A 22,201-nucleotide genomic window follows, 5' to 3' on the forward strand; every position below is an offset into this window, starting at 1 on the left:
TAGAAAATAGGACCCTCAAATTATTATTTGCCAGAGACTCCCTACGCCAGTGGCGGTACGGCTCAGCTGGCTGAGGGAGGGGAAATCCTGGAGTTGGCCTGTTAATTGACGAATGAACAATGGTTTCCAAACTTTCTATTAATTCTCTTCAAAGAACATATAAATCTCGTGCTTTTCTCTTGCATGACTGAATTTCAAAAGAAGTATTACAATTTTCTTTTTTATTAGAAAATGTTGTTACACTCTAGAATATCGTGATGCTGTGGAAATCTCTCGCTGCAGGAAGCCGAGCCAAACCCAAACCACGGCCCCCACAGGGTGCTCCCCGCCCAGGGCCTGGGCTGGTGGGCAGTAGTGGAAGCTCATTTCCACTACTCAGTCCTAGGTTTGGTCCCAGGACTCCCCAACAGCGGCAATGTCCTTCAAATCGCACTCCCAACTCTGATTCTCCCGACCTGACTTTCTCCTTTCTTCTCCCTCTTCTTTCAGAGACTCCAGACCTGCCTGCAGTGTAGCCTCTCCCTTCTCTCATAAGCTGTCCCTCACTGCCCCAACCCCCAAGCAATCTCTTGCTCCTCTAATCCCATGCTGGCATCTGCTTCTTGGAGGATTCAAACGAACACAAATAAGCTTTTTCTAACTACTCCTGTCTTTCTCTATTGGCGTTCCAGTGCTTGCCCCAAACCAGGGAGGCATGGTCCTCTCCTTTCTCCCTTCTTCCTAAGAGCTGAGAACCACCGTTCCAGAATCTTGGCTCAGTTATTTAGCTAAATATTGATTAACAAGTATTTTAGGGACATAATGTCTATGATATTACTATTACAGGAGCTATTGAGTACATAACTAAATTTAAAGTCCATCTGTGTTTATAAGGAGCAAGTAATGAAGTTGTAGAGGAAGGACTTAGAAAGAAAGAGTGGCTTCAATAATGAGGTAAGTGGCACACTGTTAAGTGTTGAATCTATCTAATCTAATCTAATCTAATCATCCAATGCCTGTGCTCAAGGTCAAAAGAGAAGAAACCACTGCATCCTTGTCATTTTTAAAAACCTGTATCAACTGGGATAATATAGTATGAAGGATCATTGTGAGAAACAGCTAGAAGATCGGCGAAGTGCCCATAAATTCCAAGGGACTGCCAACAGGTTTTCATTTCTGGCATGTTCCTGTGTACTCTGGCATTAACTGTCTGTGTTACACACATTACATAGACCTCTCAGCCATAGTGCAAAAGGGGCCCCTTCTCCAGCAAAAGGCTGAAAGGAGGGGGGACAGGAGAAGCAGAACAGAAACACTGTGAATTCCAATCATGTAGCTTGGAAAAGGCAATGTGATGCTAATCCTGCAATAGTAAATTTCTTCTTATCCCCCGAAACTGATGCTGACATTTCCATCTATTCATTCGGTTCCTTTAGCCTCCCTGTCAAATCTCTCCTAGTTGCCAAGCAACAAAAACAGCCGTTCTGTACATAAGCATTAGGCAATAACTATTGTCAATGTTTCTCCTTTCTTTGAAAGGGAAATTTAACGACCCTTTCCTATGAGAAAATGATGACAAGAACCTGTCCATGGTGAAACCCGAAAGCTGTTTGTGTGGTCTGTGCTTTTGCTGTTTGTATCCAAGGACTGGACTCAGTTGATTTACACATTCCTCCAAAATGATGAAATTAAGATTTGCCCCAAAGCTTGAATGATTTGGTCTTTAAAATCAACTATGTGTCCTACACCTGAGACTAATATAACCCTGTGTGTTACACTGGAATTAAACAAACAAAGAAACACAACAATGTATCATTAAAACTGGCCACGTCCTAGGAAATGAGTTCTCTTTTAAATGAGGTTAACATTTTACAGATGCTCTGATTCTGCTAAAATTTCTTTAATCAGATGCCTGGGGTTTTCTGACCATATTCCACCACACATAAAGACTGGAACTATATTTCAGGACATTGTAAAACACAGACGAAGATAGTTACAGAAAAAAAACAATAATAAAATGGGACATCTGCCACCTGTTGAGGACAGACTGTATGGTTGAGCAGTTTAGCTCGGTCATCTGTAGAAACGACACCTCTCTGTCCTCATGGTGGCCTAGAGGCTCTTCTCTCCTTTTCTATTCTTCCTTCTTCATTTTAATGACTATGATTATTGTTTACAACCTAACTTCTAGAACTTTAATAGCTCTACAAGCCGTTCCCAGTAAGTGGTACAGCTCAGCAAGGGTATTCTAGACTAAGCTATTCCCCATTTCTGTATCATTCTGCTTTCCAACCTCACTTATTTTTTGCGAGGCTCAGCAATAGCTATAAAATTTTTGTTTGGAAAAGTCAAGTCCAGTTTTATGTTCTTTTTCTCATTTGGGCTTTTTATTTATTTTTTTTTCTAATCTCGGTTCTATGTAAATTTGTATTTTGAGTTCCAAACCAGAGCTCCTTTTCCATTTTTTACATTGTAAAATAAACAGATGAGCTTCCCTCAGATGTTTTTTTTTTTTTTTAAAGATTTTATTTATTTATTTGTCAGAGAGAGAGAGAGAGAGAGCAAGCATAGGCAGACAGAGTGGCAGGCAGGGTCAGAGGGAGAAGCAGGCTCCCTGCGGAGCAAGGAGCCTGATGTGGGACTCGATCCCAGGACGCTGGGATCATGACCTGAGCCGAAGGCAGCTGTTTAACCAACTGAGCCACCCAGGCGTCCCTTCCCTCAGATCTTTTAGAGTTTACGTAATTAAGAGCTCATGAAGCTCAATTTATTATTGTATTTGCAGACTCGTTAGGTGCTATTAATACCACGTCCAATCTACAGATTAGGAAACTGAGGCTCAGAGAAGTTAGGTGATTCCTTCCAGACTGATTAGTTAGCAACTGGGGGGCCGATAATCTCTGCCTCGCTCTCTAAATTCTATAACCTTACCTCCCTGGAGATCACTTCCCAAGTATATGTGGTTCCCTCAGGTTGCTTAGGGTTCACTCTTTGTTGGAATTACTTATCAGTACATACCTGGACAGTCGGCAAATACTATTCTGTAACCCCACTTTATAAGCAAGGATCCCCTCTGCTTTCCATCACCAAATTGTATTGCTGAATTATATTCTACTTAAACTGATACATAATAATGCATGACAATATTTGACTAAAAATTTTCTTTTGTCTATGGCAGTTCTAATAACTTTTTAGTGGAGAATTACATACAAAATTTTATAAATCAGCTTGACAATCTGCAGTTTCATGTGAGAAATAATATAATAGTCACTATGGAGATCCTAACCTTAATTCATTCATGAGTTTCTAGTACTGAACTTATTATTATTGTTTTGTTATGTTTTATAGATTTTATTTATTTATTTGAGAGAGAGAGAGAAGAGAGAGAAAGAGATTGCACAAGTGGAGAGAGGGGCAGGGGAGAGGGAGAAGCAGACTCCCCACTGAGCAGGGAGCCTCAAGACTCCAGGTCCCAAGACCTTGGGACCAAGACCTGAACTGAAGGCAGCCGCTTAACCAACTGAGCCACCCAGCTACCCTTCTAGTACTGAACTTCTTTAAAAAGATGTCATTTAGGGGCACCTGGGTGGCTCAGTGGGTTAAGCCGCTGCCTTCGGCTCAGGTCATGATCTCAGGGTCCTGGGATCGAGTCCCGCATCGGGCTCTCTGCTCAGCAGGGAGCCTGCTTCCCTCTCTCTCTCTCTGCCTGCCTCTCCGACTACTTGTGATTTCTCTCTGTCAAATAAATAAATAAAATCTTAAAAAAAAAAAAAAGATGTCATTTAGAAAAGAGTTATAAAAAGTGAGTATGTTCAAAATATAAGGTCCCTAATTAGCGTGAAGATTTTGTTCTGGTATCTTTCCTTAACAAAGTGAGATGTGGGGATCACCCCCCCCTTTTTTTTGTACATCAGAATATGACTAATTTTACTCACCAAAGGACCTCACTTACTATGGTGAAAACTTCCTGAGGCCACCTGTATTTGATAACCATCTTATAAAGATGCTGCATTTTTTTGCAGAACTACAAAGTAGTCAACCTATGTAACCCTACTTTCTGTTTTAAGAAGCAATTTAAAACTTGCTTTATTTAATAGCAAAGAGTACTAAAATAAGGTGACAATTCCATTAACCTATATTTCAGTTTTCAAGAAGGCTCAAGATTTTGCGAAATATTGTGAATGGGAAATGTGGTCTCTAAAGAACTTAACCACTCAAGTAGACATGTTCATTCATTCATTATCCATTCATTTACCCAATGGTATCTGGGGGTCAGCTATGTGTCAAATCCAAGAATATGAATCCAATCCCTGTCCCCAAGGAGCACAGAGCCTCGCATGGGGAGAAGACAACTTTGGTGCACAAAGCACACGCTCAAAGGAGAACAGGAGGGCAAGAGAATTCAGGTGAGGCAGGAGGAGATGAGGGTGGGGGGGTGATTCCTCTGAAAGAGCTCCTGAAAGGCAGGTGACACCTCCCAAACAGAGGAAAACTGCCTTTGCGAAGGTCCACAGGCAGGAACATTCAAGGTCAGGATGGTGCCACTGAAGGGAGCCTGTGGGGAAGCGGCAATAAATAAGACAGAAAGGCAGATGGGGTCAGATCTCGGAGGACGCTATGTCACACTGAGGAGACTGAACTTCAGTCCACCGATACTTCCAGTTTAAATCCCTACAGCTGTAATCCACTAATATAAAGATATTTTAAAATAAAACAGCCATAGATAGTGCAGATTGTAAATTTCGATTGTCTTAGATACATTAAACCTTAAGTTATAGTTTCTCCTTTGGACTAAAAGCTGCCGGAGGACAGAAATTATTTCCTCACCAAAGTACCTGTTCCTTCTCGATTCATCCAACAGAGGATCCACTGATGAACTCATTCCATCACAAGGCTTTTGTTAAGTATTAATTTCCCACCATGCTTGGCTAGGTGTTTACATGAATACTGCATAGATCTGTTCTCATATCTCTAAAAGCTTGTAATTGGTAATTTAAGACCTAACAGTTGTAATTATTCTTAATTCTCAGGACTAAAATGCCATTGCTCATGTGACAGATTGAGAAACAAACTAATCATAAAAAGGCCATAAAAGCTAATAAGTAAAGGAAATACATGTACTAAAATAAATCAATGTAAAATTATAAATGACCGGAATTTTCAGTTATCGTGATTTATTTTATTGAGTTGAGAAATCTATTAACCTTTTTCATGTAGGAAGATGGAACTTACTGAATGAGTTAGAGGAGCTCTACCTTCATTGCCATGCAGATTGATAATATTTACAACTTAAACATCACTGTCTTTCAAAACAATGCCAGCGCTTTGACGAGTTACTGAGGGCAATGGAAAAAACACCGTCTACTGTTCATGTTTGCGCACGAACGTGACAGCGATCAGGACCAGTGGATGGAAATGGCGCCTAAGCCAGTGCCTGAAGCACACACCCCGCACTGCTGTGGTCTGGGCCCTGACAGATCAGCCTCCGTCCCCTCACTGGCGGGGTGCCACCAGTGTTTTGAATAAGACACTCTGCTGAGCCTACCATATTAGTCTGTCCAACCAGCCAGGCTTTGCAGAGAATCGATTACTATGACTCTGATTCTTTAAAGTGCTTTTCCTTCCCATAACCCAATGTTAGGAGCTGTCCCGTGCATCCATCAACAGCCATTTGGAAAGGGGCCAAACTTTGGTCAGCACCAGCATCTCACACTGGAAAACACGGTCTCACCTAAGGAGGTGACCAGGAGTCAGAGAGAATGTGAAGCCTTCCTATCAAAGGGGCACATCGCTTTGCTCTTCTTTGCTCAATGCTCAGTAAGTAAAAGCAACTTTGTATGCAAATGATATATGGAATATATTACACAAGACAACGACTAACAAATTTGCATCAATTTCTGTGATGACACTTAGGACTCCAAATACGCTGCACATTGTGGAAAATGGTTTTGGCCACATTCTCAGAGACCTGGGCTCACAGGTTTGTTCTTCTGTGTCCTGGCGGTACTTGGGTGGAAAGTTCTGGCAAGCAGACGTGTAGTGGAAAGGGGCCAGGCTTTACAACCAGACACAGCTGGGTGTGAAACCCTGCCCCTCCACGTTTCCTGAGAGTCTGACTTTGACCAAGTCACTGTACCTTAAGCCTCCGTGTCCTCAGAAAGTTATTTAATAGGAAGATCTACAAAACAGGTAGCATAACCGTTGACGGAGCCAGGGAGAGCTCTAAAAAAAAAATCTCACAAGTCCTGCTCCTGCTTGAAACCTTTCAGCAGTGACTTCTGCCCTTTGAGTAAAGCCCTCCCTGGCTCATATCTCTCGGGCACAGACCCTCTTTGGCAGTCTGGTGAAGCCTACGAGTTCATTCTTAGAATGTTTTAAATAAAATACATATGATTAGAAAGGAAACCACCATTCATACTGAAATAAAGTTGGAACAAAAGAGTATGCCATGGGATTATCTGGGCTCCTCTATTACCATCAAATAAGATGATGGAGGGGACACCTGGGTGGCTCAGTGGAGTGGATTAAGCCCCTGCCCTTCAGCTCAGGTCATGATCTCAGCATCAGGCTCTCTGCTCAGCAGGGAGCTTGCTTCCCACCCCCCCCACCCCCGCTGCCTGCCTCTCTCTACTTGTGAAATTTCTCTGTCAAATAAATAAATAAAATCTTAAAAAAATAATAAGGTGATGGAAGGGCAGTTCCTGTAACTGCAGTCATTCTGAAGTATCGAAAAACAAACCGCATTTCAGGAGATCTGTGGCAACTGTAATTTGATTTGAGGCATCTGTGACTTCTAGTTGTGAAAGTCACAGGTACCCCTGCTGCAACCGTGAGCTTTTTTCTCCGCTTGCGTTCAGGACTGAAGGCGATGCTAAATTTCATCTGGATGTGAGTGAAGATGAAAATGCATTTTTTTTCATGCAAGTTTGTGGAATCCTGGATTCCACCCGCAGATCCCGTGGCGGTCCAGGAACACAGGCCAAGAGTGAATATTCGACCAACACCAATTCCCACCGCGCTTGCTGACCTCACCTCCCCTTACCATCCCTCTCTGCTCACCACACGCTGGCAACACTGACCACGTGATCTCCAAACACGTTAAATTACCACCCCCCATCCCCTGCCAGAGCTTTTGCTTTTCTATCTGGAATGTTCTGCTCTCGGCTCTTTGCAGGGTGTTTCTTTCCTATTGTCTTCATCTCGAGTGTGACCTCTTCTGAGTCGGCTGCGCTGAGCAGCCCCATCGAAAGCACCCCCTCCCCGAGCCACCCTTATCAGACCACTATCTGAAAAGATTATGTGTATTTATGCGGTCTCCATATGGACTCTCTGTTCCCCTGCCCTAAAAAGCAAGCTCCGTGGCAGCAGGAACCTCATCTACCTGTTCAGCTCCATAATCCCAGCATCTAGAATGCTGTTGGGCACCACGGAGGAGACCAACACATGTTGGCCAAATAAAAGACAAAAAAGTGGGACTCCACAAATGCTAATCTCCCATCCCTCATTCTGTGTTTTAGGTACCATGACGATACAAAGACATTCTGTGTTTAGGTACCATGACGATACAAAGACATTAACAACAAACTCTGCCCTCAAGTCGTTTCCAGTCTAATGGAGGTGGGAGGTGGCCCTGTAGAAGGTGGGGAAATTGTCCATGTCCTAGAACCGTGGACAAATCTCTCGTAGGGCCTCCGTCTCCATGGTGCCGGATGAAAGGCTTGGACGAATTGATCTCCATGGTCTCATATGGTCTGTGGTTTATGGTCTTTAGGAGCTAATAGTGCAAGGTTGTATATAAAGAAGTGAGGAGTTTTGACCCTAACAGGAAGAAACTTTGCAGAGGAGGACAAGACTTAGACAGGGCTTTGAAGTGGGGCGCCTGGGTGGCTCATTGGTTAAACATCTGCCTTTGGCTGAGGTCATGATCCCGGGGTCCTGGGATGGAGCCCCGCATTGGGCTCTCTGCTCAGCAGGAAGTCTGCCTCTCCCTCTTCCACTCCCCCTGCTTGTGTTCCCTCTCTCGCTGTGTCTCTCTCTGTCAAATAAATAAAATATAAAAAAAAAAAAAAAAAAAAGAAGGGCTTTGAAGTGTCATCAGACCCCAGCAAATAATGAGAAGGGAGGATATTCAGAGTGATGAACCCTCTGTGTTCAAAGAAACGTTACAGGTTATCCAGCACGACCACTAGGCAATGGTGTGACCATCTCTCTGTGAGGCCATCTCTGGAGGTGTAACCTAATACCCTAGTCCTCAGCTGTAACCCAGCATGGTGGTTAAGACTTTGAGTTGTAGAATGGTACTGCCTGGGTTCAAAGCCCAGCTCTGGAGCTTACTAGCTATGCGAACTTAGGCTAATTACGTAGCTTTTCAGTGTCTCAGTTCTCCCCTCTGTAAAATGAGAATAACAATACAATTAACTTCATGGGGTTATGGTCAAGATTAAGTGAGAAAATGAAAATATGTTTAACACACATTCAGTGAATGCTCCTCATGATTCTTTCTGTTGAGTGGTTTTCTAGTGTGTCAAACTTACTATGTATACCCCAAAACCATTTTTCCCTTCTTCCATTGTAACTGAATTTTTTACTAGCTAGAGTCTATCCAGTTTGGAGTTTCTACAGCCAATACGTAACTATATCATACCTTTTCCTTGACATTCACATGCGTATTGAGTTCAGCCATCTTGCTTCTAGTGGAATAAGCCCTATAAAGAAGGAAAAGAAGATTAAACTTTTAAAATTGATTTCTCAGTGTGTTACTTCCATGCTCTTTCCAAACATAGTAAACAATTTCATTCAGCCATAATCATAAATACCATTTTAGAATGTAAAAATACTTTCAAGCTAAGCATTTGTCTTAGATGTTCTAAAAGCATGTTATGATTACTCTAGAAGACAATGTAAAATCTTTTATGCATACTGTATTGACATGAAAAATGACAAAGACAGACGCGTGTGCACCCAAACTGTATTTCTTAGTAAATAAAAGAAAGATGGTCAAAACAGTGAGAGGCGGGGCGCCCAGGTGGCTGCCTTAGTTTCAGGTCATGATTCCAGGGTCCTGGGATCAAGCTGCCTGCACAGCAGGAAGCCTGCTTCTTTCTCTCCCACTACCCCCTGCTTGTGTTCCCTCTCTCACTGTGTCTTTCTCTGTTAAATAAATAAATAAAATCCTTTAAAAAAATTGAGAGAAGGAAGAGCATACCTATTTTAACTGAGCATTGTCATCCCAATCCTTCCTGTCTCTTAGTTATTTTATTTGCCTCTAGTTAATATAACAAATATTTAACCAGTCTTTCCTACATACACATAAATACACCAAAGCTCTCGAGGAAGAAACAGAAGAAATGATTCAAGATTTAAACATAAGAAACACCATACTTAACAGTTTTTAAACCGGTTTTTTCACTTATCAACATATGAACTTCCTTCCAGATCAAGGCATACCTATTCCTTCACCATAATTTTAACGACTATAAATTCATGATCTCTATGAAATGGAGTCTTAAAATTGCCCGTAATCTTTCTGTCTCCCTAAATTCTTTAGATTTTCTAACTCGGGTGTCCAATCTTCCTTGTGAAGTGACCCACTCAGGGAAGATCTGTGTTCTTAATAAGAAGCGGTGGTGTTTTCTTTCCTCTCATCTGGTCTAAATCTTTCCCCATTATTATGGAAGATAGAACTTAAGTCTTTAATAGTTTCGATCTCTTTTTGAAATAGAGCATAAATGACTTAAATGGGCAAAGACTGGTTCAGGAATTAGCAGCAGGATAGGCCAAGATATCAATACACTCCCTATTTGCATGTTTAACGCTTTTTGTCAATCAAGAACCACTGAAACTCTATCTTTTATTCTTTTTGACTCATGCTACAGTGAGTGTATCTAGAGTTGATACATTTCAGGAATAACTTAAAATAATTCTCGGATTTCTCCTCGCCATTTTCTTTTAAACCCAGGTCTTAAATAAAACATACACTCAGATCCATTATCTTTTTTTGTTGTTGATTTAGGATGAAAGCCTGGCAATATGTAATCTTAACTCTATTACCATGCACATAGGAAATCCACATAGATATATTATTATCTATTACTAGATACTATAAATAGTAAGATTTCATCTTTGTAAGTTTCCAAGTGATAATGACAGACACATGCATTTGGGCACACTAGCAGGAAAGACTCTGCAAACTCCATCCCCAGTAAGACAGCTCATTCCCATATGCTCTGCAAAGAGTGTCCATGCCATTACACATTGCTCCCATTTAAATAACTGTCCCAAATCGCAATTCTGCATCTCTGAGTTGGCATATGGGAGAAAGCCAATAATACGAGCTGGGGAGAGGGGCCACCTGGGTGGCACCCAAGAGTGACCCACTCTTGAGTTTCGGCTCAGGTTGTGATCTTGGGGTGATGAGATTTAGTCCTAAGTGTGGCTCCCAGCGCAGTGGGGAGTCAGCCTGAGATTCTCTCTCCCTTTCTCACTGCCCCTCCCTCTGCATGCTCTCTCTCTCTCTAATAAATAAATAAGTTCTTAAAAAAAAAACACTAGGGGCGCCTGGGTGGCTCAGTGGGTTAAGCCGCTGCCTTCGGCTCAGGTCGTGATCTCAGGGTCCTGGGATCGAGTCCCGCATCGGGCTCTCTGCTCGGCAGGGAGCCTGCTTCTTCCTCTCTCTCTCTGCCTGCCTCTCTGCCTACTTGTGATCTCTCTCTGTCAAATAAATAAATAAAATCTTTAAAAAAAACAAAAAAAACAAAAAAAAACACTAGCTCGCAAATAATACCTGAATTTCATTCTTGTTTATTGCTGCTCTTGAGAGTTACTAATAACCGAGAATGGAATTATTTTCTGATGGTTGATTTTCTTATTCAAATGGAAGTTTTGGCATGTAAATACACACTGTGTACACACGTGGATTTTTCTGCGTGTGACTGTGAGTGTGTGTGTGTGTGTGTGAGAGAGAGAGAGAGAGAGAGAGAATGAAAAAATGAGGATGGGGAAGAGGCAGATATGGGTTATCCCTGGGAACTACGAAGGATCAGGGTGATAGCTGGATTTAGTGCGATTTGTTAGGATAGATCTATGAGCCACAGCTCCCTTCATTAAACTAGATTAGCCAATCTTCCGGACACATCTAATCTTGCCATTATAGATGTGTGAAATCTGATAGAAAAACCGTTCTGTTTTTATTTTGCTTTGCTGCCTCGGATTTGGGTGTGAAGCCTTTTCTAAGGCTGGAGTGTCATAATCCACGGCGGAATCAGGGAAGAATTCCATCGAAGACAGAAAATTTCTGAGCTCTGAGGAGGCGGCAGCACTGAATGGTGAGCTCTATTTGTAGACGAACAATATACACATGAATGTGTAGCTTTCTTTTACTTAATATATATCTATTCATATATATTTCCTTGGCAATTCTCTTTGTTTTTGACCTCAAAGTCTAACTCAAGAAGATTCTTCTTTGGTAGTGGTGCCAGTGAATTAATTACAACATTGTGTGGGTGTGCGCGCGAGTGCGCGTCTGTGAGTGTGTGTTTGCGTGCGGAAAAGCTGGCTCTGGGGGTGAAATGATCTATTACAGGTTTCTCAGATGGTAAGAGAAGATCAAGATAATGGTGGGGGCTGTTCTTTGTCCATCTTCTTCTCTTGGTCCTTCCCCCCATGTGGAGCACCGCATCTACAGGCTCCACCTCCCAGGTGGACTCCAGCGCTCTCTCCACATCAAGGCTTTCCGCTGTCTGGCATATAACAGAGAGATGAGGGCATCAACTGTAGTTCCAATTATGGAAACTAGAGGAAGAGTTTTAATCTAAATAGAATATAAATTTGGTTTTCCCTAAAGAATTAAAGAGTTTAACTGGCCAGGCAGTCAAACTGAGTCCTATCGCTAAGGACAAAGTGAGGGCAAGGTTGATCATCAGTGTTAAATGTGCACACCCTCAGTCTGGCGCCAGTCCCTCTGGTATTCCAAAGTACACCTCACCGTGGCACGGTGCCATATGCTTGTTACCCTTCCTGAGCTAACTTCCTCTCCCTTGTGAAAATGAAACTGTGCTGTGCTTCTCTTCTTTTGGGAGTCTCTTTTCTGCCATGAACTCCATTGGGACAGTCAGCTCAATTTGATCTGAATCTTAATTCTTTAACATTTTTTCTTATTTTATATATTTATTTGTCAGGGAGAGAGAGAGCACAAGCAGGAGGAGCAGTAGGCAGACAGAGAGGGAGAAGCAGGCTCTCCACCAAGCAGGGAGCCCAAAGTGGGACTCGATCCCAGGACCCTGGGATCATGACCTGAGCGGAAGGCAGACGCTTCACCGACTGAGCCACCCAGGCGTGCCTTCATTATTTAGCTTACACAGTTAAAGAACTTTTCCTCCAGGACACATATTGTCACATCCTCCAAAGTAATAAGCCCAGAGTTTGGCAACTTAAGAGTTGTAGACCTCTGAGCTAACCTGAGAGCCCTCTAAGGCTATGATTGACAGGTGTTGGGGACCAACAGGCCTCCTTAATTCCCTTGCGTCACACTTGGTCACCACACATCGTAGTTTATCATTACGGGACAGGATGGATGCCCATATCCTAATATACGATGATCAAAAGAGCTTTAAATCCACAGAAAAGTACAGGATCTCTGGCTTCTTGGAAAAGCATCTGGTTTCTAGTTTCTATTATCACTTAAGAGTGTTCTATAACTGACCAGTTACTGAAGCCCAGTTATTCAAATCCATAGGTATGTGTTCTGTGCCTGTCAATCAATATAAAATTAAAATAACCAGAAATTCTGATATCGATATAGTGTTTCAATAGCTTGGGTTCTGCTTGAAATTTTTTTCCTTAAAGCTGTACTATGCTTTCAGTAATAACATTACAAACATACATAGATATCATTTAAATTTTATACATATCCTAGACAAAAATAAAGGTTAAGAATATTGTTGACTGAAATTTTATTTATGAAATAACATACTAATCTCTTACTTCAGTCTAGATATATCTATCTATATATAACATATATAGATATATATACTCCATAGTCAAAAATGAAATAACAAGTTTATCTCTTACTTCGTTCCATATATAGATGTGTGTGTGTGTGTATATATATATATATATATATTCATATATATATACTATAGTCAAAAATTTATTAGGAAAAGATATCAATCCCAAAGAAAAGAATTTTACAATTTATCACCAATATATCACCTATATACTTCTCTGGTGCAAAATTAATAATCCAGAAATATAGCTACCACTAGTCACTTCATATGCAAAGTTGTATCAAACTGAAGTATTCATTATGCAAAGATCTTACTTAATATACGTTAATGTCAGTCAGGAAATCTATTGGTTTATAACAAAGATAAATATTTTTTATGAAAAATAAATCTGCAGAGCACAAATTCTGGCAAATATGTTTCAGCATTCCTAAATAATACAAATCAGTGAAATTCAATATATGTGCCAAACGAATCAGCTACCAAACTCTGTGTTTAAAAAAAATATGTATTTCTAATTCTCACACAATCATATACAACATAGAGAGTGAAAACAAGGTATTGAAATGTCAAATTGCTTTCTGACTCTGTTTCCCTCGTGTTTTACTGTGTAGACAGTAACGAGGTTTCACTTTTGTTTCTCTGAAACCTATGACTGCTTTTAGATTCACTTTCCTGTTCTCAGGTACTACGTCACTTTTCTTGAAATGGATCCAAGGAACCAGAGGTAATATATAAGAAAAATTTTAAAATAATGATTTTAGCAATTTTTTTCAAGGTCATTTATGCGAACTTCTTCCATGATTTATAAAAGTGTAAAGATCACAACACATAATTGGAGCTGTTAATAGAGTATTTCATAAATTATCATAATGTAGCTGAAGGAGACAGGGAAGAGGCGGACATCCCAGTGAGAATGTGCAGAGAGGGAAGCTGAGCAGGTTCGTAGAAGATGGGGATCCACTTGACTTTCTGGCTGATCATCAGAATCAACTGGGGAGCTTTCAGAAATAGAGAGTTCTGGAACCCCTTGCTAACTAGTAGGACAGGGTTGAGCCCTGAGCAAAGCAACTCCCTAGGTCATTTTCATGCAAAGCCAGATTTGAATGTGGCTGGGCTGGACCAGAATGTGCTGGGGCTGTAAAATATATCCTAGATTTCGGACTTAAAACAACGAAAAAGGAATGTAAGTCATCCCAATAATTTTTGGATCTGTTATGTGTCAAAATGATACTATTTAACTTATTAGGTTACGTAAAACACAATATTAAAATTAATTTTGCCCATTTCTTTTTATGTTTTTAAAAGTGACTACTAGAAAATTTTAAATGGCCTATGTGGCTTATGCTGTGTTTCCACTGGAAAGTCCTGTCCTGGAGTAGCTGTTCTTAGTTTGATTCCCAGAAGGGCAGTATCAGTGTCACCTAGGAACTTGTTAGAAAGGCCAATTTTCTGCCCCTCACTAGAGAAACTGAAGTCTGGGGTCAGGGCAGCTCAGCAGTGAGCGTTTTGCCCCCCTCCTCCCAGAGGCCCCCAGATCTCAATCTAAGCTTCGAGAACCCCTACTCTCCAGTCTCCATCCTGGGAATATTAAGAAAAAGCCTCTTCCTGGATCTCAACCACTACACACAACACACTGAGTCTCACAGAAACCTAGAGAGATAAATGGGGGGCCGGTTTCCCACAGATTACACTAACGAATGATCTTTCCACCAGCATATTATTAATAATAATTAACACATTTATAATGCCAGGCCCTCTGTTAAGTGCTTGGTAAACATTTCTTCCAGTTAACTCTCTCCCTATAAAGTCGAAATTATGATTACTCCCCATTTTATACATGTGAACGCCGAGGCACAGAAATTCAGTAATTCAGCCAGGGTTGCCGAGTAAGTAGCAGGCCCAGGACTCAAGCCCTGGGCAGTCTGACTCTGGAGCCCACAGCTGTCGCGCTGCTGGCGCCTCAGAGTCACGGTAAGCGAGTCATGGGGCGCGCTGTGATGGGCAGCGCCGCGAGAATCCCGCAGGGACTGCAGGGGCCCGTCCCACGCATCGGCTTCTCGGGCGGGGCGGCACTCGATGCATATGCCCCGTGCCTATGTGGACCTTGTACACGCTGCAGGGCAAAACCACGGAACTCACACGGCAAGGGACAGGAATATACTTGTTAGAGAGGCTGGTTGTTTTCCGGCGGCTTCCTGCCCTAGAGGAGATTGTCAAAAGCTGCCCTGAGCTGGCCCTGAGCCAACGAAGGGTCTCCCTGGCTCTTTCACCCTGCCCAGGGGCTCCATGACATTCCAGAGCCTGAAGCTTAACTGCTTCTTCTTTCGAAATTCAAGTAATTAAAGTGTCTGGGTGTCCGACTCAGGTACAGCCCAGACAGTGCTGTGGTCACGTAGGGCCTGCTGAGCCATCTGCTCACGGCTGTCCCAGAGAGAAGGCACGAGAAGCGACCTTGCAGGCAGGTGGTCAGTTACTTGGTGTGGCCAGAGGGAGCAGCAGAAAGTCTTGGTCACAGCCAAGTGTCCAGCGGTCTCCCACAGTGCCAGTCCTTAACCTGTGCAAGCTTAAGAGACAGCTGCATTTTCACTCGGTCTACCTCTGGAAGGAGGTGGAATACAACGGATTCGTTTTTTTCCTTCTCCACGGCCGTCCGCGGGTCCTCAGCAGAGAGCAGCGCTCTGAGTCAGTGAGAAACAGGTCTGGGATGTTTTGAACAGACCTGTCTGTATGGGGTGCCACATCCTGACGGATGTCGCAAAAAAGTTTCTAGATTGTCACTGTATAGCGTGAGGGCCTCAGGTCTCCAGACACAGAATAAGACGCTGGTGTTGTAGGGAAAGAAAAACACTTTTTACCTACACCCTTCTGAGTTCTTCCCTTTGTAATAAAAGACAGATTAACAAGAGAAAAATAAACAGAAATTTATTAACGCGCGTACCTCCTGTATACACGGGAGATACGAGGGAAAAGCAAGGACACTCCCGAGGCGTATTAGAGCGCAGCATCAAATACCATCTTCACAGGGAAAGGAGAGGAGGGATGTAGGCCTCTCAGGGGAGAGCAAATCATTTTTAGGAGGGATGAGAGGTTCGACAGCTCGTGACACAGTGTGTCTGAGTGTGATGTCGACTCCTAGGCTCCTCTCCTGTGACAGGAGTCAACAGTCTTATGTGGTTGACAAAACTGCCCAAGGGGAGCTCAGATACAGCCTCTCCCTGCATTTGCTGTTTTCCCAGTGCCTTCAGCTCCCGAAAATCAATAGGTCAAAGGGGCACAGTTTGGCAGCAAGTCCTGTATATCTACAGTCATATTCTGGGCGGCATATTCTCCACCCTTCGGAGTATGACCTCTGTGGCCCCTTTCGGCTCTCAGGACTACAAGGGTGGAAGGGCCCTGGGAGTGACGGGAACATTCGCCCGCTAAGGCAGCAGGCAAGGTGAAAATGCACCTTAAAAAAAAAAATGTGTGGGTGCCATCTGCAGTGTTTCCCTGTGAAGATCACCTTTAAACTGGTCAGGGACTAGTTGTCCAGTCCCCCATGACCAGTCGGGGGTACCTGCGTGTCACCTAAGCAGGTGTCACCTAAGCAGGAGACAGTGTTCCTTCGGTAAAACGGGGACTTCGTCTAAACGGAAGAGTACGTAGGATTTCTGTGGCTGGACTCTCCCGTGGCCTAATCCTTCTTTTCCCTTTCCCTCAGTCCTTGGCTGTTCCTTATCTGGTGTTGTAATTACTGAGGTCCCTCCAGTTTCAAGGGCTTTAGCTCTTTCTTCTGTGGTTTGATTCCCACAATTTAATAAAAGTTCCTGCGCTGTGTCTTGTTCCTCAGAGGAAAGCTGCTTTAATTATTAGGAATGAGGACACATAAACAATGAAACAGAGAACACTGATTGAAATATGAATTTCATATAAAGATACTTACTAAGACTTTTTTGTTTAATTTGGAGGGGGGAAAAAAAAACAACCTCAAGGTTGCATTTTTATTCAAAGACACTTCAATGTACTAAACTCACTGTTAGAACAACTTCGCTGAAAAGCATTTTAAGGGCAAATGTCAGAAAAAATTTCACATGTAAAAAGCCCAGACTCTGCCTCTTTTGAAAGGCAGGGTTAGCCTCTGGTTTAGAAATGTCGCTGCCTACGAAGTTCTTTGTGGGGAGAAGAAAGAAAATTGAATGTTTTATTTAAACAGGTCATTAACAGTCAATACTTATTTGAAAAGGCCTGCTTCCGGAGGCAGATAAAAGCTTCCAATCACTTAGAATATCACTTGAACGCATCTAGGGCAAGATGTGCTGATGCAAGTTTCAGACCTCTCTCAACAGCCCGGCACTGGCGCGGGAGGCTCGGGTATGCTGCACGCCGCCGAGGCAGCAGACAGCACAAAGCACACTCTATGGCAGGCCCGGCTTTGAATTTTCCATTTAGTGCTGGCAAATGCGTATGAATGAAGATTACCCATTTTTGCATAGAGTGCCAAACCACCACCCCGCAGCAGCAGAATGCAAATGAAAGCAAAAGAGCAGAGGGGAACTCAAATCAATGAATGCAGCGGATCCTGGGCCCTGCAAGCACCGGGGTGGGCGTGTGGCAGGCTTTCTTAGCATTCAGCTGTAGCAGGATTTTTCTATTTAATGTGAAATTATTTCATTTCCTATGTCTCTGACGGCTTGAGAATATAAATAAATGCTTTTTACTAAAAGTGACCCGATGCTGGCGCTCGGGGAAGGCTCTGCTTCTGATCGCTGGGCTTTCAGGCAAACATGCGTTTCCATAGAGATGTGGGTGACCTGGGCCCGGTGCAAGTACCCACTTGTACCAGCCGTTCAATTATGTTTCAAGATGCGGTGATGTCAGCTCAAGGCTTTAAAACATGCCCATCTTCAGAGATGCCTTGGGAAAGGTGAAGTGACTGGCCTTGTGAGGTTCGGAAGAAACACGCTCTAACAGGCTCCCTCACCGCAGATGACACCTGCTTGCTCCCATCCCCCTCCTGGCCCTCGAGCAAATCTCTGATCCCAGAGGGGTGTGGACACAAAAGCCCAGCAGAGTTCTCCTTCACACACCACAGCACCAACTGCATTACACAGACTCCCCAAATGCTGAAAAAGGACACCCTTTCCTTCTCTTTCCTAGTCCCCTGGCTATGGGCAAGTCCTACCGAGGGCAATGCTTGTTCTCATGCTCTATGGGGACTGCGCGCAGTGGTTACAAAAGAATCCTAACCGAACTCTTACTGTGGCCGGGGCACCGCACTAAGCACCTTGCATGTATTAACTCCTTTAATCCTCCTAATAATTCTATGGAGTATGCTGGCCTCATTTTACAGAAAACGGAATGGAAGCACAGAGAGTAAGGTACTTACTCGAGTCACACCCCTCAACTTGGACCTACTGAATCCTTCTGTCACCGGAGGGAGACAGATCTGGACACGAAAACACAGACGAAAGCCAGACGAGGAGGTGGAGAAGGAAATCAGAGTGTAGACTCAGGAAATCAGAGCTGGAACGGAGCTGGCTCCAGCAGCAGGGCAGAGCCGCCCCAGGGCCGTTGCAGACACCCGCACGGCAGAGGGGGCACGGCGGGCTCGCGGCCAGCGGGGGCTGCATGCTTTTTAAAAACTTTTTACAGCAACTTTATAAAAGAAACCCTGATAGTCGCCTCCAAAGAAAACATGCATCGTGGTTCTGCAACATAACTCTGGACTGGCAAAGAGAAATCCTAACTCAACTTGGCAAAGAGAAGCTACACGTTCGAAGCCAGCGCTGTGGAAGCTGGCTCATTTGTCGTGGAATAAACACCTGGTAAAGGAACCATCCGTTTTTCAGAGCCGTGTCTCCTTGCAGAAACCTCTGTTCCAAGAAGCTCACAATATTCCTAATTCATGAAGTCAGAACTCTTTGAGTAAACGTTTAATGATTTTCTCAAAGTAGCATGGAAAGGTTTTTCCTGCTTCCTTGAAATGGCACTGGCCCAGTAAAGACAGTCTAAGATGACTGCCTCACAGGCCCCAGCCTTGGGTGGGGAGGGAGTACTAGGAAACTGAGGCAGCACCTTGATATCCAGCAGGAGAGAACCCACAAGGAGCCAGCCCCTCTAAAGCATTGATAACCCCCACCCCTCAGCGCCCCCAACCCCCCCAGCACAATTACTGTTCCTCCTAAGGCTTTTTGACAAAATCAACCTCAACTCACTTTTTAAGGCTTCCCAGCGTGTCCCAAATCAGGGCTCCTCGTGCAAGACTGAGCTTCTGGCTCTCTCACCAGGCAGATAAGCCCAGTTCTCCGACCGGCCACCTTTATTGACATGCTTTTACCATGACCAGTAAGTCATCTCAGTAGTGACGCGGGTGGAATCAGAAACCAGGGTAGGTGGCAGGATCCTGGGTGTGGCCCAGTAACCCGCAGTAGGCTGGTGGCCTACACCTGAGGCTCAGAGGGACTCACCTTCGGGAAACGGCTTGCTAACTGGCCAGTGCTTTGCCTTCGGGCTTTTACGAGTGAATTCCCGGTTCTCCACTCTTCCTATCCTAGGGAAGGCTCAGCTCTAAGACCGAACGTGCAACCTTTACACGGACTGCCTTGGAGGCTAAGGGACATACAGGCTGGGACTCTAGTCATCATTCCAAAGGTCAGTTTCTGGGTATGGTCATCTGCGGAAGGTTTCTAATCTTCCCGTGACACTAGTGCAGGCCTATCAATCAATTAGCAAACATTCCTGGCACGACACCCTGTGGCCTGCCCTATCCCCTCCCCCATCTAAAACCTGTTCCAGGTTCTAGACCTAACTGGAGGAAGCATCTGCTGGCTACTTGTGCACTAAGTGAATCGTGTACTACCATGTCCACGGGTGTGTACATTTTACGAAGGGTCATGCTCTCATCCGGAGGAATGAAATTCTCATGGTGAATGTTCAGTCCTTACCGGAAAAGCTCATGGGGGATGTATGGGGGTGGAGATAACCCCTGGCTGTGGAGGGGAAGGGAGAATGGAGAAGGCTTTCTTACCTGTCACGCCTGCTCTACCTAGAGGCAAGTTAGTCCTATGTATGTTACCTCTGTTTGCTGGTTTGGTTTTTAAAAAAACGAGTATGCGAATTCAACATATCTTCAGAAAGATGCTATTTCTCCTTCGGGGCAGGCCTGTCTTGGTCCCCAGCATAGAGCCCATGTGAGTCACGACCCACAGGCAAAGTCATCCAAGGAGCGCCCCCCCCCCCTCGCAACCGCTGGCCCTATGGTAGAGTGCTAGAGGCCTGGGCGTGAATTAGGTGCTTCCGTCAACATCCAGAGTGCCTGTCCATAAATGATTACAGAAAGGAAACTGCCAATTTTCTGCTATTTCGATTCTTCCTTATTTTCTTATGACGGAAAATAAATAATTACCAGGATCCCAATTCTGCCTCTTACTAGTCTTGGTATTTGGGCAGACACAAAATTCTCAGTGGCTCTGCTTCCTCACCAGTAAAATGAGGATGCTAATAATAAGGACCTCATTGGGTGGTAATGACGGTGACATGAGTTCATGCTCATAAAAGTGATGAAAACAGTGCTTGGGCACACAGCAGGTGTTAGAAAATAAATATAAATAGAGAAATCATCTCACTGGATTCCTCCACAGCCTGTGTGATTGCTTTTCCATATTCCTCATTTTACAGGTGAGAAATGAAGCCTGGCATCTAGGTGGTCATGCAGCTAGCCAGTGATGGGGCTGGCCCTCAAAACGCAACCTTCTGACCACAAAGTGTCCTTATAGGGCTATGCCCTCCCCTCTCCTGGACCCTGACACCTTATGGGAGGACCAGGACAACTCCAGGGAGGCGTGGGTGGCAGGCTAAGGCCCGGATGCAGCATTGCCAGAAGGGATATAAATTCACAGGGCTCTGTGCCCACAGGGTCATTTGTTCTTCTTGTTCTTTCTCACAAAGACCTCTTCGCCGCAGAATGGCTTGGAAACCCATGCCAGGTCAGAGTTTCCAGCCGTGTAGCTAACCAGATGTGATCGAAGCTCTGGTGACCAAACTCACAGCTAAGGTACTCTTCAGAGGACGATAAGCAGTTACAATACAGAGAGAGCAAAGTTCAAATGAAGTCTTACAGCTAATTAGAGAACAATTTAGAAAGTACTAAATCTCCTTTCATACCTTCTGATTTCAGGTAACTGTATTAAGGATGGATAAAAGAGAGGGAATGAATATGATTTTAATGCCCTTGAGTTTATTCTAATGCAATCACGGATAATAAAAACTCATTTTCACCATTTTATGATATGCTAAAAATTCTACAGTTCATATTTACTATCTTAGTAAATTTTCTTTCAATTTCTAATTGTAATAAAAAATACAAATTTGTCACCTGAAATATGCTATGGTGGGAAAATTAATACGGACTTTAAAAGTACTTCAAATCTATAAGATATTTATAGATTTAATGAATTACAGAAAGAATCCTTTCCCTTTCAACGGAATAAACTCCACTTCTCCTTTCTCTTTTCCAAAGTACCTAGCAGAGTGTCTCGGACAATTAAATGTTCAGGGAAGACGTGGAAAAGAGGAATAAATGTCTTCTCATTTTATTTTTCCTTCTTTGATTGCAATGAGCCTTTAATAATTCATTCCTTGGCGTTCAACATCTAGGACTGGGTTATCATTTTAAGTGCCACTATTAAAACCAGCAGCATCGAATGCTGTTCTAGCTACACCACTTTACACACCCTCCAATCCACTCCTTATCCTCCTCTTCCTCTCACCCGGCAATATTTTGGTCATTCTCAAGGTCAAGGTCTAATCATGAGCACTGAAGCCCTCCACACCTTCCCATCTCAAACAGCAGGTGCCCCATCTCTTTAAGCAGGTAACTTCCCCAATGTCTTCTACTTGTTTTATTTCTTCCTCACCTAAAGTCCTGTTTTTAGGGTAACCAGGTCACTAGACTAACCCTCTAGTTCACTCCTCTCCATCAAAACCTATACTCTGCCCAAAAGAGAAGGGCTGACACTGTACACTTTCTATGGAATATGAAAAAACAAAAATTAATTGGCTTTCTACCCAATGCTAAACAACATCTAACCACTACCATTTATATACACCCCCATGAACTCTACCCACACATATGGATTTTTATTGCTGTGTACACCCATATGTATGCTGTGGGTTCTTTTGTAGAAAGACCAGTTCTTTCCTGGTCTACCTGTTTACTCCTTTAGTTTATAGCATGAAAG

General features: G+C 43.4%; 1 protein-coding gene and 2 long non-coding RNA genes across 12 annotated transcripts in view; 2 read left to right on the plus strand and 1 right to left on the minus strand.

Annotated features, from left to right (window-relative positions):
* Window positions 1–22,201, minus strand: part of SPATS2L (spermatogenesis associated serine rich 2 like) — a 164,477-nt gene that overhangs the window by 76,909 nt on the left and 65,367 nt on the right. For 8 of the 10 annotated variants that reach the window (XM_082688969.1, XM_082688964.1, XM_082688968.1 and 5 more), the window contains one exon: window positions 8,624–8,684. In XM_082688969.1, the coding sequence (XP_082545095.1) occupies window positions 8,624–8,662 (39 nt within the window). In that variant the 5' untranslated portion in view covers window positions 8,663–8,684. Of the gene's footprint in view, window positions 1–8,623; window positions 8,685–19,177; window positions 19,324–22,201 lie in introns of those variants that run through there. The other 2 variants (XM_082688970.1, XM_082688965.1) reach the window with 1 other exon arrangement.
* On the plus strand, window positions 7,397–8,057 carry LOC309843440. The gene is made up of 2 exons (XR_014300147.1): window positions 7,397–7,496; window positions 7,531–8,057. It is a non-coding gene; the product is annotated as an uncharacterized lncRNA (long non-coding RNA).
* LOC309843439 lies at window positions 19,398–21,241 on the plus strand. Its single transcript, XR_014300146.1, has 2 exons — window positions 19,398–19,613; window positions 20,640–21,241. It is a non-coding gene; the product is annotated as an uncharacterized lncRNA (long non-coding RNA).

Source organism: Mustela nivalis, assembly GCF_964662115.1.
Source record: "Mustela nivalis genome assembly, chromosome: 11".
NCBI lineage: Eukaryota > Metazoa > Chordata > Mammalia > Carnivora > Mustelidae > Mustela > Mustela nivalis.